Source organism: Solanum dulcamara, chromosome 2 (genome assembly GCF_947179165.1).
Source record: "Solanum dulcamara chromosome 2, daSolDulc1.2, whole genome shotgun sequence".
Classification (NCBI taxonomy): domain Eukaryota; kingdom Viridiplantae; phylum Streptophyta; class Magnoliopsida; order Solanales; family Solanaceae; genus Solanum; species Solanum dulcamara.
In genome coordinates this window covers 5,697,949-5,721,717 of record NC_077238.1, presented here as the reverse complement: position 1 = coordinate 5,721,717, position 23,769 = coordinate 5,697,949, and the positions used below count along the sequence as shown (strand labels likewise).

At 32.5% G+C, this 23,769-nt stretch overlaps 2 protein-coding genes across 2 annotated transcripts; both read right to left on the bottom strand.

The window, feature by feature from the left end:
* Positions 1 to 10,462: 10,462 nt before the first annotated feature.
* LOC129880098 (uncharacterized) lies at positions 10,463 to 12,887 on the bottom strand. Its single transcript, XM_055953970.1, has 5 exons — positions 12,466 to 12,887; positions 11,941 to 12,013; positions 11,643 to 11,694; positions 11,379 to 11,448; positions 10,463 to 10,768 (listed from the first exon to the last, which is right to left on the bottom strand). The coding sequence occupies exons 1-5, from the start codon at positions 12,634 to 12,636 to the stop codon at positions 10,682 to 10,684; spliced, it is 453 nt and encodes a 150-aa protein (XP_055809945.1). The 5' UTR covers positions 12,637 to 12,887; the 3' UTR covers positions 10,463 to 10,681.
* A 458-nt stretch (positions 12,888 to 13,345) lies between these two features.
* LOC129880097 (pentatricopeptide repeat-containing protein At1g26460, mitochondrial) lies at positions 13,346 to 18,283 on the bottom strand. Its single transcript, XM_055953968.1, has 6 exons — positions 17,615 to 18,283; positions 15,632 to 15,863; positions 15,053 to 15,535; positions 14,707 to 14,913; positions 14,080 to 14,217; positions 13,346 to 13,986 (listed from the first exon to the last, which is right to left on the bottom strand). The coding sequence occupies exons 1-6, from the start codon at positions 18,217 to 18,219 to the stop codon at positions 13,798 to 13,800; spliced, it is 1,854 nt and encodes a 617-aa protein (XP_055809943.1). The 5' UTR covers positions 18,220 to 18,283; the 3' UTR covers positions 13,346 to 13,797.
* Positions 18,284 to 23,769: the final 5,486 nt, after the last annotated feature.

Below are 23,769 nucleotides of genomic sequence, written 5' to 3'. Positions count from 1 at the left end.
TTTCGCTTGTGCGGCCTTAAATATTATGAATAGGTCGTGGATCGCGCCGAGGCTAAATATAGTGCTAGACCAGTTACTTAAGGAGGGTACCATTAAGGTTTTGAAAAAATAAATACTGATAGTCATATCACTAAAATATTCATTGGCTAATACACACGAAATATGAGAAAAAATCGCTTAATTACGCTTTTACATCCTTAATGTTATTAATATGATGTGGATCATGAAGAGGCTACACGTACTACTCCCCAGAATACTTACGAAGGTTCCATAAAGGTTTATAAAAAAATTGATTGACAGTCATATCACCAAATATTCATGGGCTAATACACACGAAAAATGAGAAAAATCACTCAATTTCGCTTGTACAGCCCCTAAATGCTATGAATATAACGTGGATCATGCCGAGTCTACTCCTACTTCTCCCTATGATACTTACGGAGGGTTCATAAAGGTTTCGCAAAAAAAAAATTAATTGAAATCCATATCACCAAATTATTCATAGGATAACACACACGAAAAATCAAAAAATTGCCTAATTTCGCTTGTACGGCCTCTAAATGCTATGAATATGTCATGGATCCTTCTGATACTACATGTAATGATCCCCTGAGTACTTCCCATAAATGTTTTGAAAAAAAGTTCACCGAAAATCATATCACCAAAATATTCATAAGCTAACACAAAAAAAATGAAATAAATCATCAAATTTTGCTTGTGCGGCCCCATACTTCTATGGGTACTCCGTGGATCCTTTTGATGCTACATATACAGCTCCTCTGGGTACTTACATAGAGTCCCATAAAGTTTTTGAAAAAAACTTAACTGAAAGGCATATCACCAAAATATTCATTGACTACCACACGAAAAATGAGAAAATAGATGAATTTTGCTTGCGTGTCCGTAAATGCTATTAATATGTCATGGATCATGTCGAGCCTACACTTACTACTCTCCTGATTTCTAATGGTAGGTCCCATAAAGGTTTTAAAAAATTGATCAAAAGTCATATCACCAAAATATTAAATGGCTAACATACACAAAAAATGAGAAACATCGCTCAACTTCGCTTGTACAGCCCCTAAATGCTATGAATATAACGTGAATCATGCCGAGGCTACTCGTACTTCTCCCCCGGATACTTACGGAGGTTTCCATAAAGGTTTTGGATTTTTTTTATTGAAAGTTATACCACCAAAATTTTCATGTGCTAACACACACGAAAAATGAGAAAATCCTCTAATTTCGATTATTCGGCCCCTAAATGCTATGAATACCCCGTGAATCTTGTCGAAGATACACATACTGATCCCCCAGATACTTGCGGAGGGTCCCAAAGAGATTTTGGAAAAAAAAATAACGAAAGTCATATCACCAAAATATTTATTGGCTAACACATAAGAAAAATGAGAAAATCGCCTAATTCTGCTTGTGCGGCTCTAAATATTATAAATAGGTCATGGATCGTGCCAAGGCTAAATGTACTGCTACATCGGGTACTTATGGAGGTTCCTATAAAGGTTTTGAAAAAAAATAGACTGATAGGCATATCACAAAAATATTCATGAGCTAATACGCACAGAAAATGAGAAAATCACTTAATTCTACTTGTGCATCCCTTAATGATATAAATATGATGTGGATCATAAAGAGGCTACACGTACTATCTCCGGGGTACCTACGGGGGTTGCATAAAGGTTCACAAAAAATTTAACCGAAAGTCATATCACCAAAATATTCATGAGGCTAGCACACACAAGAAATTAGAAAAATCATTTAATTTCGCTTGTGCAGTCCCTAAATGCTTTGAATATAACGTGGATCATGCAAAGGCTACAAGTACTTCTCCGCTGGTACTTACGGAGGATCCATAAAGGTTTCGCAAAAAAATTAACCAAAAATTATATCACCAAAATATTTATAGGCAAACACACGAAAAATAAAAAAAAATGCCTAATTTCATTTGTGCGTCCCTAAATGCTATGAATATGTTGTGAATCGTGCCGAGCCTACTCGTACTGCTATTTCGAGTACTTATAGTGGATCCTATAAGGGTTTTGGAAAAAAATTGAACAAAATTCATATCACCAAAATATTAATTAGCTAACACACACAAAAAATGAGAAAATCGCTGAAGTCCGTTTGTGCGGTCCATAAATGTTATCAATACACTATTGATCTTTCCGAGGCTACATGTACTGCTTCTCAGGGTACTTGCATAGGGTCTCACAAATATTTTGGAAAAAAATTAACCAAAATGCATATCACCAAAATATTCATGGGCTAACACGGATAGAAAATGATAAAATTATCTAATTCCATTTGTGAGGTCTCTAAATACTATGAATACATCGTAGATCATGCCGACGCTACATGTAGTGCTCTCCCAGGTACTTTTGGTGGATTCCATAAAGGTTTTGGAAAGTAATTGACTGAAATCCATATTACTAAAATATTCATTGCTAACACACACGAAAAATAAGAAAATTACATAATTTCATTTGTGCGTCCCCAAAATGATATGAATACATCATGTATCATGCCGAAGCTACATGTACTACTAACCCAGGTACTTACGGAGGTTCACATAAGGACTTCGTAAAAAAATTGATCGATAGCCATATCACCAAAATATTATAGGCTAACACACACAAAAAATGAGAAAATCGCATAATTCCACTTGTGTAGCCCTCTAAATGGCATGAATAGGTCGTGGATCATGCTAAGGCTATATTTACTGCTCCCCTGGGTACTTACGAAGATTCCCATAAAGGTTCAAGAAAAATTAGCCGAAAGTCGTATCACCAAAATAATAATGGGCTAACACACATGAAAAGTGAGAAAATCGCATAATTCTGCTTTTGTGGCCCCTAATGCTATTAATGCACTGTGGATTATGCCGATGCTATACGTACTTCTCTCCCGGGTACTAAAAGAGGATCTCATAAAGGTTTTAGAAAAAAATTGACCGAAAGTCATATCACTAAAATATTCATTGGCTAACACACACGAAAAATGAGAAAGTTATCTAATTCCGCTTATGCGGCCCCTAAATGCTATGAATACGCCATGGATGGGATCGAGAATAGATGTATCATTCCCCCCGGTACTTACGGAGAGTTCAATAAATTTTTTTAAAAAAATTAATTGAAAGTCATATTATCAAAATATTCATGGGCTAACATACACCTAAAATGAGAAAATCGCATAATTCCACTTGTGTGCCCCTAATTGCTATGAATACAATGTGGATCGTGCTAAGGCTACACGTACTGATCCCTTGGGTACTTATGGAGGGTCCCATAAAGTTTTTGGAAAAAAAATTGACCGAAAGTCATATCCCCAAAATATTCATGAGCTAAGGACTTTGTTTCTCAAGAAATCCGTGCAGCGGTCCTTCGAACCCTGAGTTTGAGACTTTCTATAGATCCACCTTTCTTCAAAATAAAGATATAGCAACTAAAGAAAACTATCTTTGTGGCATCGATTGTACAAGTTCGTGAAGAGGGCTGGACGAGTGGAATGAGGGAAAGCGGCTCGATCGACAAAAAAGAAGCGACTGCATAACAATTCATTATTGTGTGTAGCGTGTGGGCCCATGTCTCCCACACAAAAAACTAGAAAATCATCTTATTTCACTTGTTCGGCCCCCAAATGCTATGAATACACCGTGAATCATGCCGAGGCTACACGTGTTGCTCCCTATTAAATGGCCCCTAAATATTATATAAATTGTGCGGATCATGTCGAGGCTACATGTACTATTCTCTCAAGTTATTATGGATGGTTCTGTAAAAAATTTCAAAAAAAATATACCAAAAGTTATATCACCAAAATATTCATTAGATAAGACACACAAAAACTGAGAAAAATGTCAAATTCGTATTGAGTGGCCCCTATATGCTATATAAATGGTGAGGATCATGCCGAGGCTACACATACTTTTTTCCAAGTCATTATGGATGGTTTTGAAAAGATTTTTGCAAAAATAATTGACCGAAAGTCATATCACCACTAAAAATTGAGAAAATCGCATAATTCCTGTTGAATGGCTCCTAAATGCTATATATATAGTGTGTATCATGACGAGGCTACACGTACTATTTCCCCCTATCATTATGGATGGTTCTATAAAGGTTTTACAAAAACAAATTGACTAAAAGAAATATCACCAAAAATTTATAGGCTAACACACACGAAAAACTGAGAAAATCATCTAATTCCTGTTGAGGTGTCCTCTAAAGTCTATATTAATGGTGTGGATTATGCCGAGGCTACACATATCATTACAGATGTTTATGTAAAGGTTTTGCAAAATAATTAACCGAAACTCATATCACCAAAAAAATTATGGGCTTAACACACACGAAAAATTGAGAAAATCATCTAATTCTTGTTGAGTGACCCATAAATGTTGTATAAATGGTTCTGATCATGCCGAGGCTACAGGTACTGTTCCCGCAGGCCATTACAGATGGTTCTATAAAGTTTTTCCAAAAAAATTAACCAAAAGTCATGTCATCAAAAAAATTATGGCTAACAAACACGAAAAACTGAGAAAATCCCATAATGCCTGTTGACTGGCCCTTAAAATGCTAAATAAATAGAGTGGATCATGCCAAGGCTATATATATTATTCCCCTGGTCATTACAAAGGTTCCTGTATAGTTTAGAAAAAAAAGTGACCGAAAATCATATCACCAAAAATTTGAGAAAATTGCCTCACTCCTGTTAAGTGACCCATGTATGCTAAATAAAAGGTGTCGATAATGCCAAGGCTATATGTACTATTTCCCCGGGTCATACGGAAGGTCCTATAATGTTTTCTGGAAAAAAAAGTGACTAAAACCCATATCACCAAACAGTTAATGAGCACATATGATAAAAATTGAGAAAATCTTCTAATTCCTATTGAGTGGCCCCTAAATGCTAAATAAATGGCATGGATAATACCGAGGCTGTACGTACTGTTCCCCTAGATCATTACAGAGGGTCCTCTAAAGTTTTTGAAAAAACAAATGACCGAAAATCATATCACCAAAAAATTCATGGGCTAATACACACGAAAAACTGAAAAAATTGCCTCATTTCTATTGAATGGCCCCTAAATGCTAAATAAATGGAGTGGATCATGCCGAGACTATAGTATTGTTTCCCCAGGTCATTATGGATGGTCCTCTAAAGTTTTTGGAAAAAAGTGATCGAAAATCATATCACCAAAAAATTCATTGGCTAACACACATGAAAAAACTAAAAAAATTCTGAATTCTTGTTTCGTGACCCGTAAACACTAAAAAAGTGACTTGGATCCTCTAGAAGCTACAAATATCATTCACTAGATAATTATGAATGGACCTATAAAATTAGGAGCCAAAAAGTTCAAGACAGTCATATTTACAAAATATTCATAGGATAATACACACAAAAAACTAAGAAAAATCATGAATCTTGACTTGTGTCCCCTAAATGCTAAAAAAAAGTAATGTGGATCCTATAGAAGCTATGAATATCATTCATTAGGTAATTATTGATGGTCTTAAAAAATTAGGAGTCAAAAAGTTTCGGATAATAATATTTGCAATCCTTGATTCATGCTTCGTGACCCATACACACTAAAAAAGTGGTGTGAATCCAATAGAAGCTACGAATATCATTCACTAGGTAATTACGGATTGTCCTAAAAAATTAGAAGTCAAAAAGTTCCAGACAATCATATTTACATAATATTCATAGGTTAATACATACGAAAAAACAAAAAAAAATCTTGAACTCCTATGTTGTGACCCCTAAATACTAAAAATGGCGTGAATCCTATAGAAACTATGAATATCATAGGTAATTACGAATGGTCCTACAAAATTTGAAGCGAAAAAGATATGAACGGTCATATTTATAATATTCAAGTGCTAAAACACACGAAAATTTGAAAAAAATCCTGAATTCCTGTTTCATGACCTTTAAATGCTAAGAAAAGTGTCGTAGATCCTATAGAAGTTATGAATATCATTCATTAGATAATTATAGATGATCCTACAAACCTAGGATTCAAAGATTTCCGAAGGGTCATATTTATAAAATATTTATAGGCTAATAAAACACGAAAACTGAAAAAAAAATTAATTATTGTTTCGTGATCCCTAAATACTAAAAAAATGGGTGGATCCTATATAAGCTATGAATAATATTTACTAGGTAATTACTAATGTTCATAAAAATTAAGAGTCAAAAAGTTTCGTACAATAATATTTAGAATATATTCATAGGTTAATACACACAAAAAACTAAGAAAAATCATGAATTCATGTTTCGTGAACCCTAAACGCTAAAAAAATGGTGTGGATACTATAGAAGATATGAATATCATTCACTAGGTAACTACGGATTGTCCTAAAATATAAGGAGACAAATAGTTCTGAACAGTCATATTTATAAAATATTCATTGGGTAATACACACGAAAAACTGAGAAAACTCTTGAAAAAATCTATTTCGTGACCCCTAAACACTAAAAAAATTGTGTGGATCTTATAGAAGCTATTAATATTATTCACTAGGTATTTATGGATGATCCTAAAAAAATTAGGAGTCAAAAAGTTCCGAATAGTCATATTTACAAATATTCATAGGCTAATACAAATGAAAAATTGAGAAAAATCCTCAATTCCTGTTTCGTGATCCTTAAATGCTAAAAAAGTGGAATGGATCTTATAAAAGCTATAAATATCATTCACTAGGTAATTTTGGATGGTCCTACAAAATGAGGATTCAAAAAGTTCTGACAACTAATATTTACAATATATTCATATGCAAATACACACGAAAAATTGTGAAAAACATTGAATTCATGTTTCGTGGTATATAAACGCTAAAAGAAGTGAAATGGATCCTATATAAGCTAAGAATGTCATTCACTGGGTAATGATGGATGATCCTACAAAGTTAGGAGTCAAAAAGTTTTGGACAGTCATATTTAAAATATTTTCATTGGCATTAACACACGGAAAACTAAAAAAATCTTGGATTCCTGTTTGGTAACTCTTAAATGCTAAAATAAAGTGGAATCCTATAAAATTTATGAATATCATTCACTAGGTAATTACGGGTGGTCCTACAAAAGTAGGAGTCAAAAAATATCTAGAAGGTCATATTTATAAAATATTCATAGGCAAGTACACACGAAAAATTAAAAAAAAATCCTAAATTCTTGTTTCATGACTACTAAACACTAAAAGAATGGTGTGGATCATGTAGAAGCTATAAATATCATTATTTAGATATTTATGGATGGTTCTACAAAATTAGGAGTCAAAAATAGTAATATTTATAATATATTCATAGGCTAATACTCACAAAAAGCTAAGAAATATCCTGAATTCCTGTTTCACGACTCCTAAATGCTAAAAAAGTGGTGTAGATCCTATAGAAGTTATGAATATCATTCATTAGGTAATTATGGATAGTCCTACAAAATTAGGAGTCAAAAAATTTTGTACGGTCATATTTACAAAATATTTATAGTCTAATACACATGTATAATTTTTTTAAAAAAATAAAGTATTATTTCGTGAATCCTAAATGCAAAAAAAAAAATGGTCCTATAGAAGCTATAAATATTATTCACTAAGAAATTACGGATGGTCCTATAAAACTAGAAGTCAAAAAGTTCTGGATGTTCATAATTATAATATATTCATAGGTTAATATACTCGAAACTGAGAAAAATCTTGAACTCATGTTAGGTGACCACTAAATGGTAAAAAAAAGTGGTTTGGATACTATAGAAGCTATGAATGTCAATCACTAGGTAATTACAAGGTCAAAACTAGGAGTCAAAAAGTTCTAGACAGTTATAATTACAAAATATTCGTAAGATAATACACACAAAAACTGAGAAAAATCATGAATTTATGTTTCGTGTCCCCTAAATTCTAAAAAAAAGTAATGTGGATCCTATAGAAGCTATGAATATCATTCATTAGGTAATTATGGATGGTCTTATAAAGAAGTCAAAAAGTTCCGGACAATAATATTTCCAATATATTCATAGGTTAAGATACACAAAAATTGAGAAGATCCTTGATTCATGCTTCGTGACCCATACACACTAAAAAGTGGTGTGAATCCTATAGAAGCTATGAATATCATTCACTAGGTAATTATGGATTGTCCTACAAAATTAGAAGTCAAAAATTTCTAAACAATCATATTTACAAAATACTCATAATCTAAGACAAACGAAAAATAGAAAAAAAAAATCATCACTTCTTGTTGTGTGTCTCTTAAATGCTAGAAAAGTGTCGTGAATCTTATAGAAACTATGAATATCATTCACAAGGTACTTACTGATGGTCCTAAAAAATTTGGAGTCAAAAAGTTATGAACGGTCATATTTATAATATATTCAAATTGGAAAAAATCCTAAATTCATGTTTCGTGACCCCTAAATTCTAAAAAATGTGGTGTGGATCTTATAGAAGTTATGAATATCATTCATTAGATAATTATGGATGGTCCTACAAAACTAGGAGTCAAAAACTTTGGACAGTCGTATTTACAAAATATTAGGCTAATAATATACACGAAAAACTGAGAAAAATCTTAAATTCACGGTAAGTGACCACTAAACGCAAAAAAGAATCTTGAATTCATGTTAGGTGACCACTAAACGCTAAAAATGTGGCTTGGTTCCTATAGAAGCTTTGAATATCATTTTCTAGGTAATTGCGGATGGTTATACAGAACTAGGAGTCAAAAAGTTTCGGAGAGAAATATTTACAATATCATCGTAGAACACACGAAAAAATTGAGAAAAAAATTGAATTCCTATTTTGTGACCCTCAAATACTTTTTAAAAAAAAGGGTGGTGCAGATCCCCTAGAAATTATGAATATCATTCACTGAGGTAATAATGGATGGTCCTATAAAATTAGGAGCTAAAATTTTTGAACGGCCATATTTACGAAATATTCATAGGCTAATACGCATGAAAAACTGAGAAAATATCTTAATTCCTATTTCGTGACCCCTAAATGCTAAAAAAAATAGTGTGGATCATATAGAAGCAAAAAATATCATTCACTAGGTAATTACGGATGGTCCTGTAAAATTTGGAGTCAAAAAATTCCAGACAATCTTATTTACGAAAATTGAGAAAAAAAACCTGAAATCCTGTTTCGTGACCCTTAAATGCTAAAAAAAGTGGCATAGATCTTATAGAAGCTATGAATATCATTCACTAGGTAATTACTGATGGTCCTATAAAATTTGGAGTTAAAAAGTTTCGGACGGTCATAATTACAAAATACTCATAAGCTAATACATACAAAAAATTGAGAAAATCCTCAATTCTTATTTCGTGACCCCCTAAATGCAAAAAAAAAAATAGTATGGATCCTATAGAAGAAATAAGTACAGATTAAGAATTTGAAACTATATTAACTATTTGTTTTCACTTTTCAATAGCAACGAAATAATCAACTTCAGGTGATCTTACTCTTCGACTAAATCAATGCATGTATAAACCATAAATGTATCCCAGATGACCAATTGTCCACAGTGCTTTTTTGAGTACTTTTAGCGTTCAATTATCTTAACTCAAACCATTTGTAGATCTTTATCAAGCCTTGCTACTTGAATTCCATTTTGTTTTTCTTTGTTTGGAAAAATGGTGATATATGACTAATTTGTGCATAACTCAACTGCTTAGACAAATGAGAAAAATTCATCTAGTTATCATTTTTGCTGGAATTCAAACTTCGGTTTTAGCAAAACAATTATTTGATTAATGCCACTTTGGGCTTAGTTCCTCGATTCATTTTGTGGCATGAAATACATCATTGACAAAACAATTATTTGGTTATGTCATTTCGAGTTTTGCTCTAACCAAAGCTATTGCACCCATTTGTCCCAGTGATTGCCTTTTTTATCTCATTCATATTTCAAGTCCGTTAGAAATTATTTACAGTGGGTGAATAAGCACAAGGAATTCTATGTGGTTAGACTAACTAGCCGAGAAGGTTAGCAAAGTTGCTGTTACGGTGAAATGAAAGATCTTTAATTCCTTGTAACTCTGTGCTAATTGACCGCTGTCATCCCTTTGGGGCACTTATAAATTTGTGCCACATGATGACATGAAAGAAATTTACCATGAAGCTATTTAACCATGTTAGAACTACCACTGTTTTATAGTAGTAGTAGCCATCATACAATTTGCATTATGCAACACAACTACTAATTCCACAATGATTTGTTCAGTATCCGTTATCAGTCAAGCTCCTTAAGTGACCATATTAAAAAGAACAGTCCGATGCATAAAACATCCCGAGTTCACACAAGATTTGGGGAAGGACTACACCCAAGGAGCCTGATGTAGACAACATCTCTTAGCACAGGGACTGTTGATGCTTCACAAAATATCAAAAAACAGAAAGAGGAGTGGGGAGGAGGATTCTCTATGAGAAAAATTGTTAATAGATAAACTGTCTGTATATAGGAAAGCTGAAATCAATTCTCACCATGCATACAAACTTTTCAGTAAGATTTTTGGACTACCCATAAAGGAAGATCCAACAGAAGATGCAGAATGTTTATGGCATCAAAAAAAATAGTTTAACCACCCTGATACTACTATACAAAAGTTGCCATATGTGAAAGTTCAATATCCATATTGATTCCAAACTAGTTTAAGGTTCCTCCTTGGAGAAATAACTTTGCGGTAGGCAAAACTCTTCCTCCTGATTTATTATTTCAGCATCCTCGTCATCTGGTTTCTGAAATTTATTAAAAGAATACGACAGTAAGAACACTCATCCCACGTAACTCCAAAAAAGACTGCCCCGCAAAACCAAGATTCTAGTCTATGAAACATAACAGCTAAGCATAAGTTGAAGGTTCGATGAAAAATAAACTGACGAATATAGTAAAATAAGCATCCTTTCATAATGTGCTACTTAACTCTCAAGGTAAATTATGCAGTCCAACAAATTCTATTTCAAGTATTTCAATCTCTTTCTTTCCTGGTCAAATATCAATAAGGATGTATGCTATATTGGGACAAAATTTGGCAACAAATTGAACAAATCTGTCTCCTTGATGTCGCTTTCCAATGTCCTAATCTTGGTCTCTTGGAGAACACGGGATTAACTATGATAAATTAAGAGGACTTGACTTCTAATAAACTCGGATTATTACGTCAAGAACAGTGTTCAACTCTGTATGTCGGGATATCAGTTATGATCCTGCTAACTGTGGAGCAGGAAGAATGGCTTTACATATGTAAAATCTTCTGCTCAAACAAGCAGCCTTTCAAAGTCAAATACTGAATGATGGAAAAGTTGTGAAGATTGAAGTTAAATAGAAAGTAAAACCAATAATACATACCACCATATCTAAGTTGTAGAAGCGGTCCAGCAGCTTCAAAACATCATCAGGAGCAAATTGCCTATTGAAGCTGTGGCCCAAAAAAAATCAGTGTTGAAAGACAAACGATAAAGTCACATTAAGTTTCTTCACACTCTTAGGTACACTTTTTACACGTGCCTCAGTTTTCTTATTTCTTTTCTGAGAGTGGCATGAGCTAAGCTCATTCACAAAGCCACAAAATGAAGAGTTAATAAACGAAAAGGACAAGCGTAGCCTAGTAACCTTCTGCGCAGATGCTCTGTTAAGCCATAAAGGACAAAATGACGATGGATGCCTGCAATAAGAATCAAGGTGAAACGTTAAACGTTCCACTCCCACAGCAAAAAGAAAAATTTAATGCAAGTTCCAGATTACACCACGAGTTTCTATCCCCCACATTTTACTGTGCATTTTACTTATGAACTAGAGAAACTATGATAAAGTTACCACCTTTTCATCTTTAATAACAGAAAATATAGCAAAACTTAAAGAAGATACATATAAAATGAGTAATGACACATAAAACTTGTACAAATTATACCTCTCAATTTGGCAGGGGGGTAGATTTCAAGAGCCTCCAACAATCTTATCTCCAATTCCACCTGCGATTGCTCCTATAGTTTGAAAAATAAACACTCCCATAAAAGAAAAGAAACAAAAGAATTGATAGAATAATAATCAAACACATCAGCAAGCATATAATTAGCAGCAAAGCTAGAATTCTTACTGAGGGGATTCAAAATATAAAAGAAACCAAAGGGATTCAACATTTTTTTTTTGAATAACCATGGTGTATGGGTACCTGTAACCTCCACCAGTAACAGGTACCAAGCACCAGATAACTCTGCCGTTCAAGGCTAGGACAGATGGAAAATTAAACAAAAGTGATTCAACATCTTTCATATACATATACCTAAAATTTAATTTTAATAGGATAATTTTTCGACGAAGGGGATTTGTTCCGATACCCTAGCTCTGCCCATGCATATGATAAAAACACAGGAATATGAAGCAATGGTAGAAAAGGGCAACCTAAATTTTTCTTAATTAAGAAAAAAAATGGTACCTTGCGAAGAGCAGAAGAGGCAGGTTTACAAGGAGAATGAACAGACATTCCATCTTGCTCATCATGTTCTGCGTCTTCTCCACCTTCTTCAACTTCTTCTTCTTCTACTGTTTCCTTTTTCATTTCTTCTTCTTTCTTTCCTTTGCCACTTGCACCAGTGTTCTGCCCCATTTGCTTTTTAGTTCTTGGGTTTCTCTGGGTGTGAGAATTTATCAAATTCCTGGAGAATGATCCATGAAAGATTTGATTTTTGATATAAAATTTTGGTTTCTTGAAAGGGGTTTTGATTCAATTTATCGACAAAAAACTAGGTATTCTCAGTTTGTTTAATCTAAAAATCAAGATTTTAGTGGGCTGGTTTGGGGGATTTTGAATTGGATCAGTTTTGGGCTCTACAATTTAATATCAAATTAAACTACTAATATTTTTATTTTTTTATTAAAACTATTTGATAAGTGTAACGGATATACAATGGAAATTTCATGGACTTTGGAGCATAATTATCATTTATATAGTGTTAGTTGCCTAATCACACTTCATAACTACTGTTTTGGTATACACTACATACATTAGCTATTAGCTCAAATTTGGTGTATCAACACATACAGTCGCGTTGTATGCCGTTAGGATAGATCATGTGTGTTTGCTTAAAACACATGATTTAAGTGACAAATGTATGTAATAAAACACATGTTTTATATTTATTGATTTGATTTTAAAACACTGAGCGCAAGTAAATTTTTTATTATCTGTACAAATACACTGGATATACATGATAGTAAAGACTCATATTGAACCATGGATAACTTTTGTCTTATGGTACTAAAAAAATTCTTCTTTTTCTTTTTGGAGTGGGGGTGGGGGAGGCTACAACAACTCATTCCCTTGTAAAAATGGTAATCAGCTATGGAAGAAATTGAAAAACCAAGAATGAAGCAGAAAATTGCATTTGATGCAAACTGCTTCAGCATGAAGAGTACAGTTTATTCAATGCTGCGTCTTTAAGCTACCTAATGGGTGGTAAAAAAGAATACATAAATATGTTAAACAAGAACTCTTCTAACCAGACACCATCCTCCACAGCTCAATACTAACCAGAACTAAGTAATTTACAGCCACTGGTTAAAGGATCGCGCTAAGGCATATGAGAGATGTGACACCACGAAACTTTGCAAACACCTGCATCAGCTAGAAGAAGAGGAAAAAGAGTCCAAATTCAAATGCTAGAAGCACAGATATTCTACTATTTCATTCCAAGTTCCTCAGCAGAAGGCCAAGAAATTTTGAATGGTGTCGACTATGCAAGGAAACTCTAATCCACTTCAGTAACATCTAACCAGCATATTCCATGTTGTATCTAAGATTAAAGAGCATGTTACGACGATTCTCTGGGCCCATCCTGATGTTAAACTTCTTGGTCAACTCATCGACTCGAAGATCAGATTCATAATCCATCTCTCTAGTACATCGTCTTCGGATCTTTTTCAGTATGTCCTTGGAAGGTTTATACTGGGCATTCACCTGCACATGAAGCCAGAGCTCAATGCCTTAGCTAAAATGACAAGCAGGCTTTTGTCACTAATGATTGCATTGAGAGAGTGGAAGGCATATTACCATCTCATCAACTACTGAAAGTGCAGCTTTCGGTTCTCGCTTAACAAGATGAGCATCAACAAGTAGAGAATATGTCATTTCATTTGGCTTCACGCCTAAATCCATAAAGTGCTCATAGACTTTTGTGGCTTCATCCCTCTGCAACAAGAAAAGATATTTCATCAATATTCATATAATCATAGAACAGAAGAAAGGCATCGCATGCAAATATGTTTTCCAATTACTTGTGCAAACAAATGAAAGAATGTAGCTTCTACACATTTATTATTACAATACTTGGGATAAGAATCTGCAAGAGTATCGCAGTCAGTACTTTTTATGATTGAGAAATTCGTCTCGGGCAAATCCTTTGGGCGAACCGCAGCCTTCAAAACTCAAGGATGGTGGGCCCGCCCCTTGGACTTAGTTAAGTTCACTTGACACGGGGCTTGAACTTGTGACATAAAACACATGTCCCTAAACCTTTACCGTTTGAGCTAACCCCTGGGGGCTAATTAGTAGAATGACCCCTTCAGATTATTCTCAGTCACATGTTTACCAATGAACAAATAAAGAGGATCCAAGGAAATGACCTCTAGGTTGAACCCATACTATGTGCATTCAGATGTTACATTCATTTCTATTTACCTTCCCAAGCTTCCCAAATGCATATATCAGCGCATTGTATGAATGGATATCTGGGGTTAATCCAAAAGTGGATTCAATTGCAGCAAATGTCTGATAAGCACGTTCAATATCCCATATATTGGCACAGCCTAAAATTACACAATTGAGTGCAGCAAGAGACTTGACAGGGGGGTCTACTCGACTCAAATTCTCCAGCTGATAGTAAACCTGAAATATTTGGAGGTCAGTGGTAATGCTAAGTGTGAGGTAACCATATAGAGAACATCCAACACACTGAAGCAGGTACAGCATAGTGCTAAGCTGTGATATATACATAATTCCTAGTTGGAAGAGAAAGAGATCATACAGAGTCCAAAGTGACAAAACCATTCCTGCAGCAAGCAACAGCCAGTGGATTCAAAGAGGTAAAGGGAGAAAATAGGTCTTCTGCACTCTCTTCTTCAGAACTACCATAAGTTTTCTCAAACTCATGCAGGGTAGCAAAAGCGTTTTGCAATTGTCCCACTGATGAGTGGGCACATACCTTCGCAATGAAAGATTCAGGATTAGGGGTCCTCATTTGCCTTAGTGAGCGCTTAAGGACTTCCCAAGCACCATTGAGGAGTTTCACATTGTAAGTTCTACCAGCAGTTCCAAGTGCAGCCACAAGCAGTCCTTCGTCAACAGTGAGTAAAACAGGGGGCATCACAGTCTCACCTCTAACAATCCATTTCATAAAGAACTCCAAGGAAGAAAAAGCTAGTGCACAATTATCTGCTTGTAGTGCAACATCAGCAAGGTGTGTGCACATGTTCCAAGGCGGTAGCAGGCCTTTGTTCTGATCTGTTTTCTGGGAATACCAATAACAGCAGTATCAAAGACTAAAATATATTTCAAATAATAGAAAGCTTCATGGTTCGAATGATCTCAACGAAGGGATCCATACCTTGCATCTCTCTATTATTGACACCAATGTATCCAGCCTGTTGTTGTAGACACAGCTTAGCACACACTCGTTAAATACAATCATGGATAGCTTATACCCAGATTTTAAGGCTGAATCAATACATTTCAACGCATCATCAATAAGGTTTGCTTTAAATAGCAAGCCAATAACCAAGTCATATGACTCCTCATCAGGCAAAGCTTCTTTATACTCTTTTCCAGTCTCAATCATCCTGGCATAAGTATAACACATGAAATCTATCAAATATTATCAATGCATGACAGAGTACTTGCATGCATGGTGAAAATACATAGTGAACTATGGCATTCAAAACAAGTTCAATACACACCACGACGTTCCTTATCACTTAGTAGACTTGCTATTCGACACTACATCGAAAGGAGCCAGAGAATACAAGAATATCCAAGCTGAGAGAAAGGAAGTATAGAAGGGACAAGGAGGAGCAAAGGCATATGGAAAAATTTAGTTCACAGCAAGATTAAATTAAAGGAAAACAAAACCAAAATAACAAAGCTATGAATCCAATAGTAGCTAACAGACAGGAGTTTGGACTTCTGCTGAATTAGGAATAGTTTTTGCATGCCCCACTCTGTTCATTGTAGAGGCAGATCCTCACTCTGATATTTAGATGTTTCATCGTTTTGGTGAGGCTAAATAGAGAAGTTTGATTTGGCAACCGCACCCAGCTGGCGGCTGTATCACAACACCAATTAAATCTGGCAAAGCTTCTTAGTGTGTAATACAGTACACAAATATGATTATATGATAAATAAAGGCCAGAAGCAATTTTTTCCTATAAATTACTTCTGGTTCCACTTTCAATTCAATGAAGGAAGAAAAAAAAAAGGAAAATAGAAAAGTTAATCCCATAGAAAATACCCCTACTATGAGACCTTCCAAGAAAAATATCATACCATAATCCTTGATCACCCTAGCAGTGAAATAAAAGGACCGCAAATGTTAATATCACAACAAATGAAAGTAACATTTTTCTATAAATATACACGGCTTATAAATTCCATATTTCTAATCTATGAATATAAAGGTCTTAAAACTATCAACTTACTAGTTTTTAAGACTAAGGTTTTCTATGTTATAAATATACACGGCTTATAAATTCCATATTTCTAATCTATGAATATAAAGGTCTTAAAACTCTCAACTTACTAGTTTTTAAGACTAAGGTTTTCTATGTTGCTTTTCTTTTGCTGCAATGAATTTTTGAGCTCAATACTAATCTCAACTAACTGTCTCCAACTTTAGAAAATATAATAAAGGCTCGCAATGATTTCATATAAATGAACATAAAGCAAATAAAGGGATCTTCACAATTACATACAAAGTTCTAATTTTTATACCCGGATAAGTGTAGGTTACTTAATGGTTTAAATAAGCATGGATCCATAACCTAAAAGTAAAGCAACAACCCTATACTGAAAGACTACAAGTGTATATAACTTAAATGCATCATATATGTTGTTACACTTGTCTTATATTTTGATATTTTGTTGTCTCTTTTTCTTTCTTATTTTCCTGCATCAATACCATTTCTTTTGAGCCGGGGGTCTATCAGAAACAGCCTCTCAATCCCGCAAAGGTAGAGGTAAGATCCCCAAACATGCCGAATGTGAGATTACACGGGGTATGTTGTTGTAGTACAACTGATAGGTCGTTTCGTAGTTGTTTAGAGTTATGCAAGTATTAGTAATATAATGATTAGTTATCAGGAAATCTAAGATAATATATAGATTCGCTCGTAAGTTATACATGCATTAGTTATGCGGGTTTCTAAATTGCAAACCAAACACAATATTAATTTTACAGATGAATAACTTACCTCCAAACTAACTAGCAAACGTTGTATTAGTTATGCAAAATTTAATACCTGCATAACTCATTTCCAAACCAGCTAAGCATACAATAGATATATTCAAAGCTAAGGTATTCCATTGAAATACAAACCTTTCGAGCAATTTGACAGCTTTATCAGCCCATGACAATGGTGCACCAGATTGAAACATAGCTTTCAAGATCAAATTATGCGAAGCAGTATTAGCAACAATTCCATATTCCTCCATTTGACTAGCTAATCCCAACAAATCATCAGCCGTAGCACCCATCATCAAATTAGCTCTCAAGTAATGATTAAACAGATACGCATTAGGCATATTCGGCTTCCCATTTCTATCCAACGACCTAATCCAAAGCTCAAACATCTGTTTCATATCCTCCCACCTCATCGTCGTTATCCAATCAGCGAATAAATTCATCAAACCTTCCACATCAAGTGTTTCCGACATTGACTGAATACGCACAGCTGGTGATTGGCGAAAGCCACTCAAGGGAACTACAGAGGAAGATGATGGCGAGGTAGATGCGAATGGGGATCTCCAGTTTTCATTGTAAAGTGGGCTGCCCGAAGATGGATTTGGTGGTAGTGGAGTAGTGGTGGTTTCCGGCGGAGTTCCGGCGAGTTGAGGTTCTTGTGAGAGGAAAGGAACGGTTGTGATTGATTTGAAGTTTGTTAATTTTCTGATCAACGGTCGTGATCGAATTAGGATCGCCATTGTAAGTGTTTTAAGTTTTTTGGGGGAAATTATTTGCTAGGGTTTTAGGATGTTGAAGAAGAAAGAAAGGTTAGAGGGGTATTGTTGATATTATCTAAAACTTTAGGGGTAAATTTGGTGAAACATAGATCTATGGCCTATGGGCCAGTGAATGTTTGATTGTTTTGGTCTGGGCTTTCAAAAATTGGGCCAGTTGAAATGGGCTTCAAAAAGGCCTATGGAAATGAGTGAGGAGGTGGTGTTAAACTTTTTGACCTTCGGCTTGTCATATCGATAAATCTTCACGAATCGTATTAATTTTTATATAAGTTATATTCTACAATATTTGATAGCTAGATAGAAAATAAGTTATTCGTGTATAAAATAAATACGATATTTAGTTTGCAATTTAAAAATTTACATAACTAATACATGTTTAAGTAATGAGAGACTTGATGTATTTGTTATCTTATGCGGTTAGAAGATGAAATAAAAAATACATGTATAATTAATATCTGCATAATTCAAACCAATTACCAAACAAAACCTCAAGGTTTAAAATTAAAAATGCTTAACTTGAAGTTTTACTAGTGGGGAAAACAGGGTCAAAAGATCAAGATCTTTTTTATAAATCACATGATCAGAGATAAGAAATATTCACGGCGCGAAGCAACCTCTCAACTAATGTATAAAATTTACAAATAGACACTTTTTAGTTTTTGTAATAGAAAAAATAATTATTATAATTGAGTTTCAAGTTCCAAGGGTGCAACTTCAGAATAATATCATGGAAGTTTAAATGAGAAAATTGAAATTCAATAATTCAAAAACATGATTAAAAAATAGCGAGTAAACGTTATGTCTTATCTCAATAATTCCCTCTTAATATTATGCAGCAAGTATCAAAGGATTATACGTAATGTCTCAAAATCATAGAAATATGATGTTTTATAGCCACATAATATAATTCTTAATATGCCTAAATATGTTCAAAATTTATAAAAGTATTTAAAATTTAGTAATTTTGGAACCAAATTTCAAACCTCAAAGTCTGAAATTTAAATTGTCTTTTTAAAAAGTGATTATTCCTTTTATCTTCATAGCATGCTTCTGCATTGTACAGATTTTAAATTTCCATGACTTTCCCATCTTCTTTGCTTCCCTGTTCCTACTTTGGATTCACCCTTTTCCAAAAGTGATCAATTCCTTTATCTTTATATGATATATAATAATAATAATATATTCAGTATAGTTTTATAAATAATATTTGAGAAAAATAATGTGTACGTAATCTTATTTCTACCTTATGAAGGTAAAAATATTGTGCATGTGTTACAAATATAAATGTGAAAAAACATCACTTGATCTACAAGATACACGGGTTAACTAACCACTATAATCTAGTAGTACTATCACAAAAATTTCACATAATAAATAGGAGTTGGATTCTCATTGTTCCTTCCCTTCCACTCTTGTAATATTATTATTTTTTTTATCAAATAAATATAAACATGTCAAGTCAAAATGGCCATGACTAAAAAGTTTTGGTCATGGCTCTAATTTATTTATTTTTTCAAATTGGTGTTCGATATCTATATTGTAGTTCGACTAAATCTGAATTCACATCGAAATTCTCAATTTGAAGGATAAAATGTTCTCTGACAAAAACGACTCTAAGTCTAGCATGACTCAAATCTGAGATCTCTGATTAAGAATAATAAAGTATTAATCATTGCACCACAAGCCAGTTGATGTCTCTAACAAAAGGGCAATTTGGTGCCACAAAGCTTTCATTATGCTCAAAATTCAGAGAAGGACCGAACCACAAAGATCTATTGTTCACAACTTTAATTACCCTGCAATTTTATAAGAAACTAGTTTCACAATTTGAACATGTGACATCCTAATCATATAACAACAACTTTACCAATAGATTTCTCATACTGATTACTTAAAACATTGTTGTTGAAATCAAAATGAGATGCCATGGTAGTAGGAGGTTGATTCCATGGAACCAAAAATGGTGGTTGGACCCATAAAAGTAGTAGTATTAATCAAGATTCATCTACTCTTATTGGTTGTCCAAAATAAATGAAACATGTGAATGTGAATGTGATTCTCTAATTATGATTAATTTATTTTGTGACAAATAATTAAGGGTGTCACTATTTGTTGGATTTAGTGGGTGTAAGGTCCCCCACCCCACCCTAAACCCCTCTTTTTTGCCTTTGCTATATGTTAAAGGCAAAGAATATATCAACCGCGTTTGACAATAGTGATGACGAAAATAGAACTTTTCTTTTCAAAACTTTATACAATGATAATATAATTCAAATAAAATATATTTAAAATGTATATAAATTTTACCTTTGTTTTTATGAGAAAATGATGTTATTTCTGATAGATCTTTAACTAAAAAACAAATACCCAAAGAATAAAACAAAATTAACAGCATAATAACAAAAAATACACATCAAATAAAACAACACGTACTAGTAAAGATCGAAGAATAAAATCATATGTGAAATACTAACTAGTACCGCAAAATAGAAAGAAGATAAAAGATGAGAAGTAGAGATAGAAGATGGAGACCTGGGCATGGAAAAATCATGTTGGGAGCGTCATCCTTGAATAAATTTTGTAGTGTGTAATTTGAATTTAATCGGAGTTTCACAGACTCCTAACACCAAATAAAAAAAATTTAAAAAATATGAAAAAGATGCTTTTTGTAAGTGTATTAGATTTCAAATTTTTTTTTCCTTTTTTATATTATTTTATTTGTTTAGTTAACAACTATATAAAATGATTAAAGATTGCTCATCTTTGACGAAAATGTGTCCATTCATTTAATTGATAATAAATAAATGTCTTCTTCAAATTAATTTGTATATGAGTTGGATATGCCCTTTTTGCTCACGTATTTATCTCGAAAAGAAAATGACAAAAATGATTAGTTTACTTTATCACCTCTTTATATGCTTTGCAAAGTCGTTTATGAAATTTCACTTTATAGTAAAGCACAATTTATCAAAAATAAAAACATATTTATAATTCATATTCGAAGTCTTTGATTTAAAAATAAAATAGACTTGTTATTTCAGTTTAATTTTTAATAATAAAATAAATTATGTCTGAATGATGGTGTGAAAAATTACATGTCAATATAAAGATTGAGTAATATTTTTATTTTCTACCGTTAGGGAAGGATGTCACGTATTTACCACAGATTAGTCGTACCTAATATTTTCAACACGAAAATTTTATTAAATTTTAATAAAATATTAACTTTTGTACTTATAATTTTAGAAGTATAATAAGTTTACTGACAAAACTTTGAGAAGTTAAATAAATTATATTAAATTTAAATTTTTGAATTCGCTTCTATATGAAATACTATATTGTTAAAGATTTAAGTATATTAAATACTATATTATATCAAATTTAAATTTTAAATTTGCTTCTATATGAAATACTATATTTATAAAGATTTAAGTTTATATTCATTGAGAGGGACATGAAATAGAATTAAAATGGGATAATGCTTCTGGTCCCTCAATTGTTGGTGCATGATAATTTTAGTGCTAAAGTAATTTAACCTTCAATTAATTGCTATGTATGTTTTTGATTTCTCTATGCTGCAAAATATAGAATAATAATATAAGTTTAACATAATTTGCATGGAGTGATAAGTACTTTTAATTCTTAATCATATGTCTTTGATCAAGGCTCTGAATGAAATGGTAATTGTTTTATCATTATAATAAAAATTTCAAAATCATTTTAAATTAATTGAACTCTAAAATAAGATTTACATAAACCCTAAAACAAATTTTACATCGAATGAAAAAATAATAATCCAAAAGTTATATTAACCTCGTGGCTTTCATTTCTTTATATTTCTTTTCATGTCCACGATGATTGTGTCATTTTCTTTGAACTCATTCTTTCTTTAAAGAATTTTAAAGATCATGATCTCCTTAAACTTGTTGATTTTTATTTGATGTACACCTAAAATTTGTGTTGGCTTAATTATCTTTCTCAACTTGGTAACTTGATAGTCGTGACCTTCCTGAATACTGACAACTCATGGATGTGTAATACACACGCTGCCACATGATTTTTTTTGTCCATGTGGCTTTTTTAGAATAAAATATATATTTTTACCTTTTTAAGTTCATTAATTATTTAATCATCTTTTCAAGGCCAATTTTGTATTAAAAAAATTGAAATAATGATATTTTGACTATATTTTTTTATTTGGCTAAAGATAATGATATTTTAATCAATATCAGGAAAAAAAATACACAGTTAGAAAAAATAATTGTTATATCTAAAGAAGAACTAAATAGAATTTCAACAAAATATTTTATTTATTTGACCCAAAAAAGGAACAATGCACAATTGAAATAAATAAACTTTGCATGAAGAAAATACACACAAAAAAAATTTGTAGAAAATATATGTTTGAATTTCTTTATTTTGGCTAAACCTTCTCTTAATATGGATAAAATAAATAAAGTTCCAACTAAATTTTATAAATTTGGGTCTTGAAAAATAAAAGAAATATATATCAATAAATAATCATTGCATCTGAAAAAAAAATGCATTCAAAATAAAATATGCAATGTATATTAAGAAAAAATATAGAGAACTACGATTGAAACAAATAAATCATTATATTGATTATGTGGCATTTAATAATTGAAAATACTCATTTGAAAGTTATTTTTTTCATTTTTTCTTCCTTCTCACGTGACTAAAAGAGAGTGCATTCACGCTCTTTGTCACATCAGCATTCAAGGGGGCCGTGACTATCAAATTATCAAGTTGAGGGGGGTAATTAACCCAACACAAAATTTAGGTATACACCAAATAAAAATCGACAAGTTTAGGGAGATTCTGATCTACTCTGCCTAAAATTATTTGTATTTTTTTCTTTTTGCATTTCTCACTTGCTATATTACTATAGTTTAATGATTTTATAAAATATTTGCTATTTAATACTCTCTTTTTTTCAAAAAGAATAATATACTTTTTTTAGTCTTTTTCAAAAACAATGACCATTTTCTTTTTTGGTAATACTTTAATTTTAACTTTTCATGTGACATATTTAAAGTCATACGATTAAAGGATATTTTGGTATATTTGATATAATTTTAATTTAGGACTATAAAATTGAAAAGTCTTTTTTATTTTCTTAAATTTCGTGTCAAGTCAAATTAGATCATTTTTTTTTAAAACGGAAGAAGTAATATTTATGTACATCCAAAGATGTAATATAGTTGTCAATGAAATGATGAAAAATTGTGAGGTTGTGAATTCAAATTACGTGATATTATTTTCTTTTATGTTTATTTAAAAGAGTTTTTTTTCTTGAAATTGAAAATAATTTAACTCAAACTTTATATCCAACCTTAGGTGACAGATTTTTACAATCACACGAATGATATGACATGAATAAAACCGCAAGTTTCATAAATTTTATAATCCTATGATTATTTTGATGTGTTTAAAACCTATATTTCAAATATCTTTATTCCTTAATAAATTTCGTGTCAATTAAATAAATTT

What these genes read in the sequence shown, in the direction of transcription:
- LOC129880098 (XM_055953970.1), bottom strand. Translation starts at nt 12,636, where the DNA reads ATGGGGCAGAACACTGGTGCAAGTGGCAAAGGAAAGAAAGAAGAAGAA. An exon ending in CCTCTTCTGCTCTTCGCAAG is followed by an intron (nt 12,014 to 12,465) that starts GTACCATTTTTT and finishes TTCAAACTATAG; the next exon opens with GAGCAATCGCAGGTGGAATT. An exon ending in TCTACAACTTAGATATGGTG is followed by an intron (nt 10,769 to 11,378) that starts GTATGTATTATT and finishes AATAAATTTCAG; the next exon opens with AAACCAGATGACGAGGATGC.
- LOC129880097 (XM_055953968.1), bottom strand. Translation starts at nt 18,219, where the DNA reads ATGGCGATCCTAATTCGATCACGACCGTTGATCAGAAAATTAACAAAC. An exon ending in CAATAATAGAGAGATGCAAG is followed by an intron (nt 15,536 to 15,631) that starts GTATGGATCCCT and finishes TGGTATTCCCAG; the next exon opens with AAAACAGATCAGAACAAAGG. An exon ending in GTTTTGTCACTTTGGACTCT is followed by an intron (nt 14,914 to 15,052) that starts GTATGATCTCTT and finishes CAAATATTTCAG; the next exon opens with GTTTACTATCAGCTGGAGAA.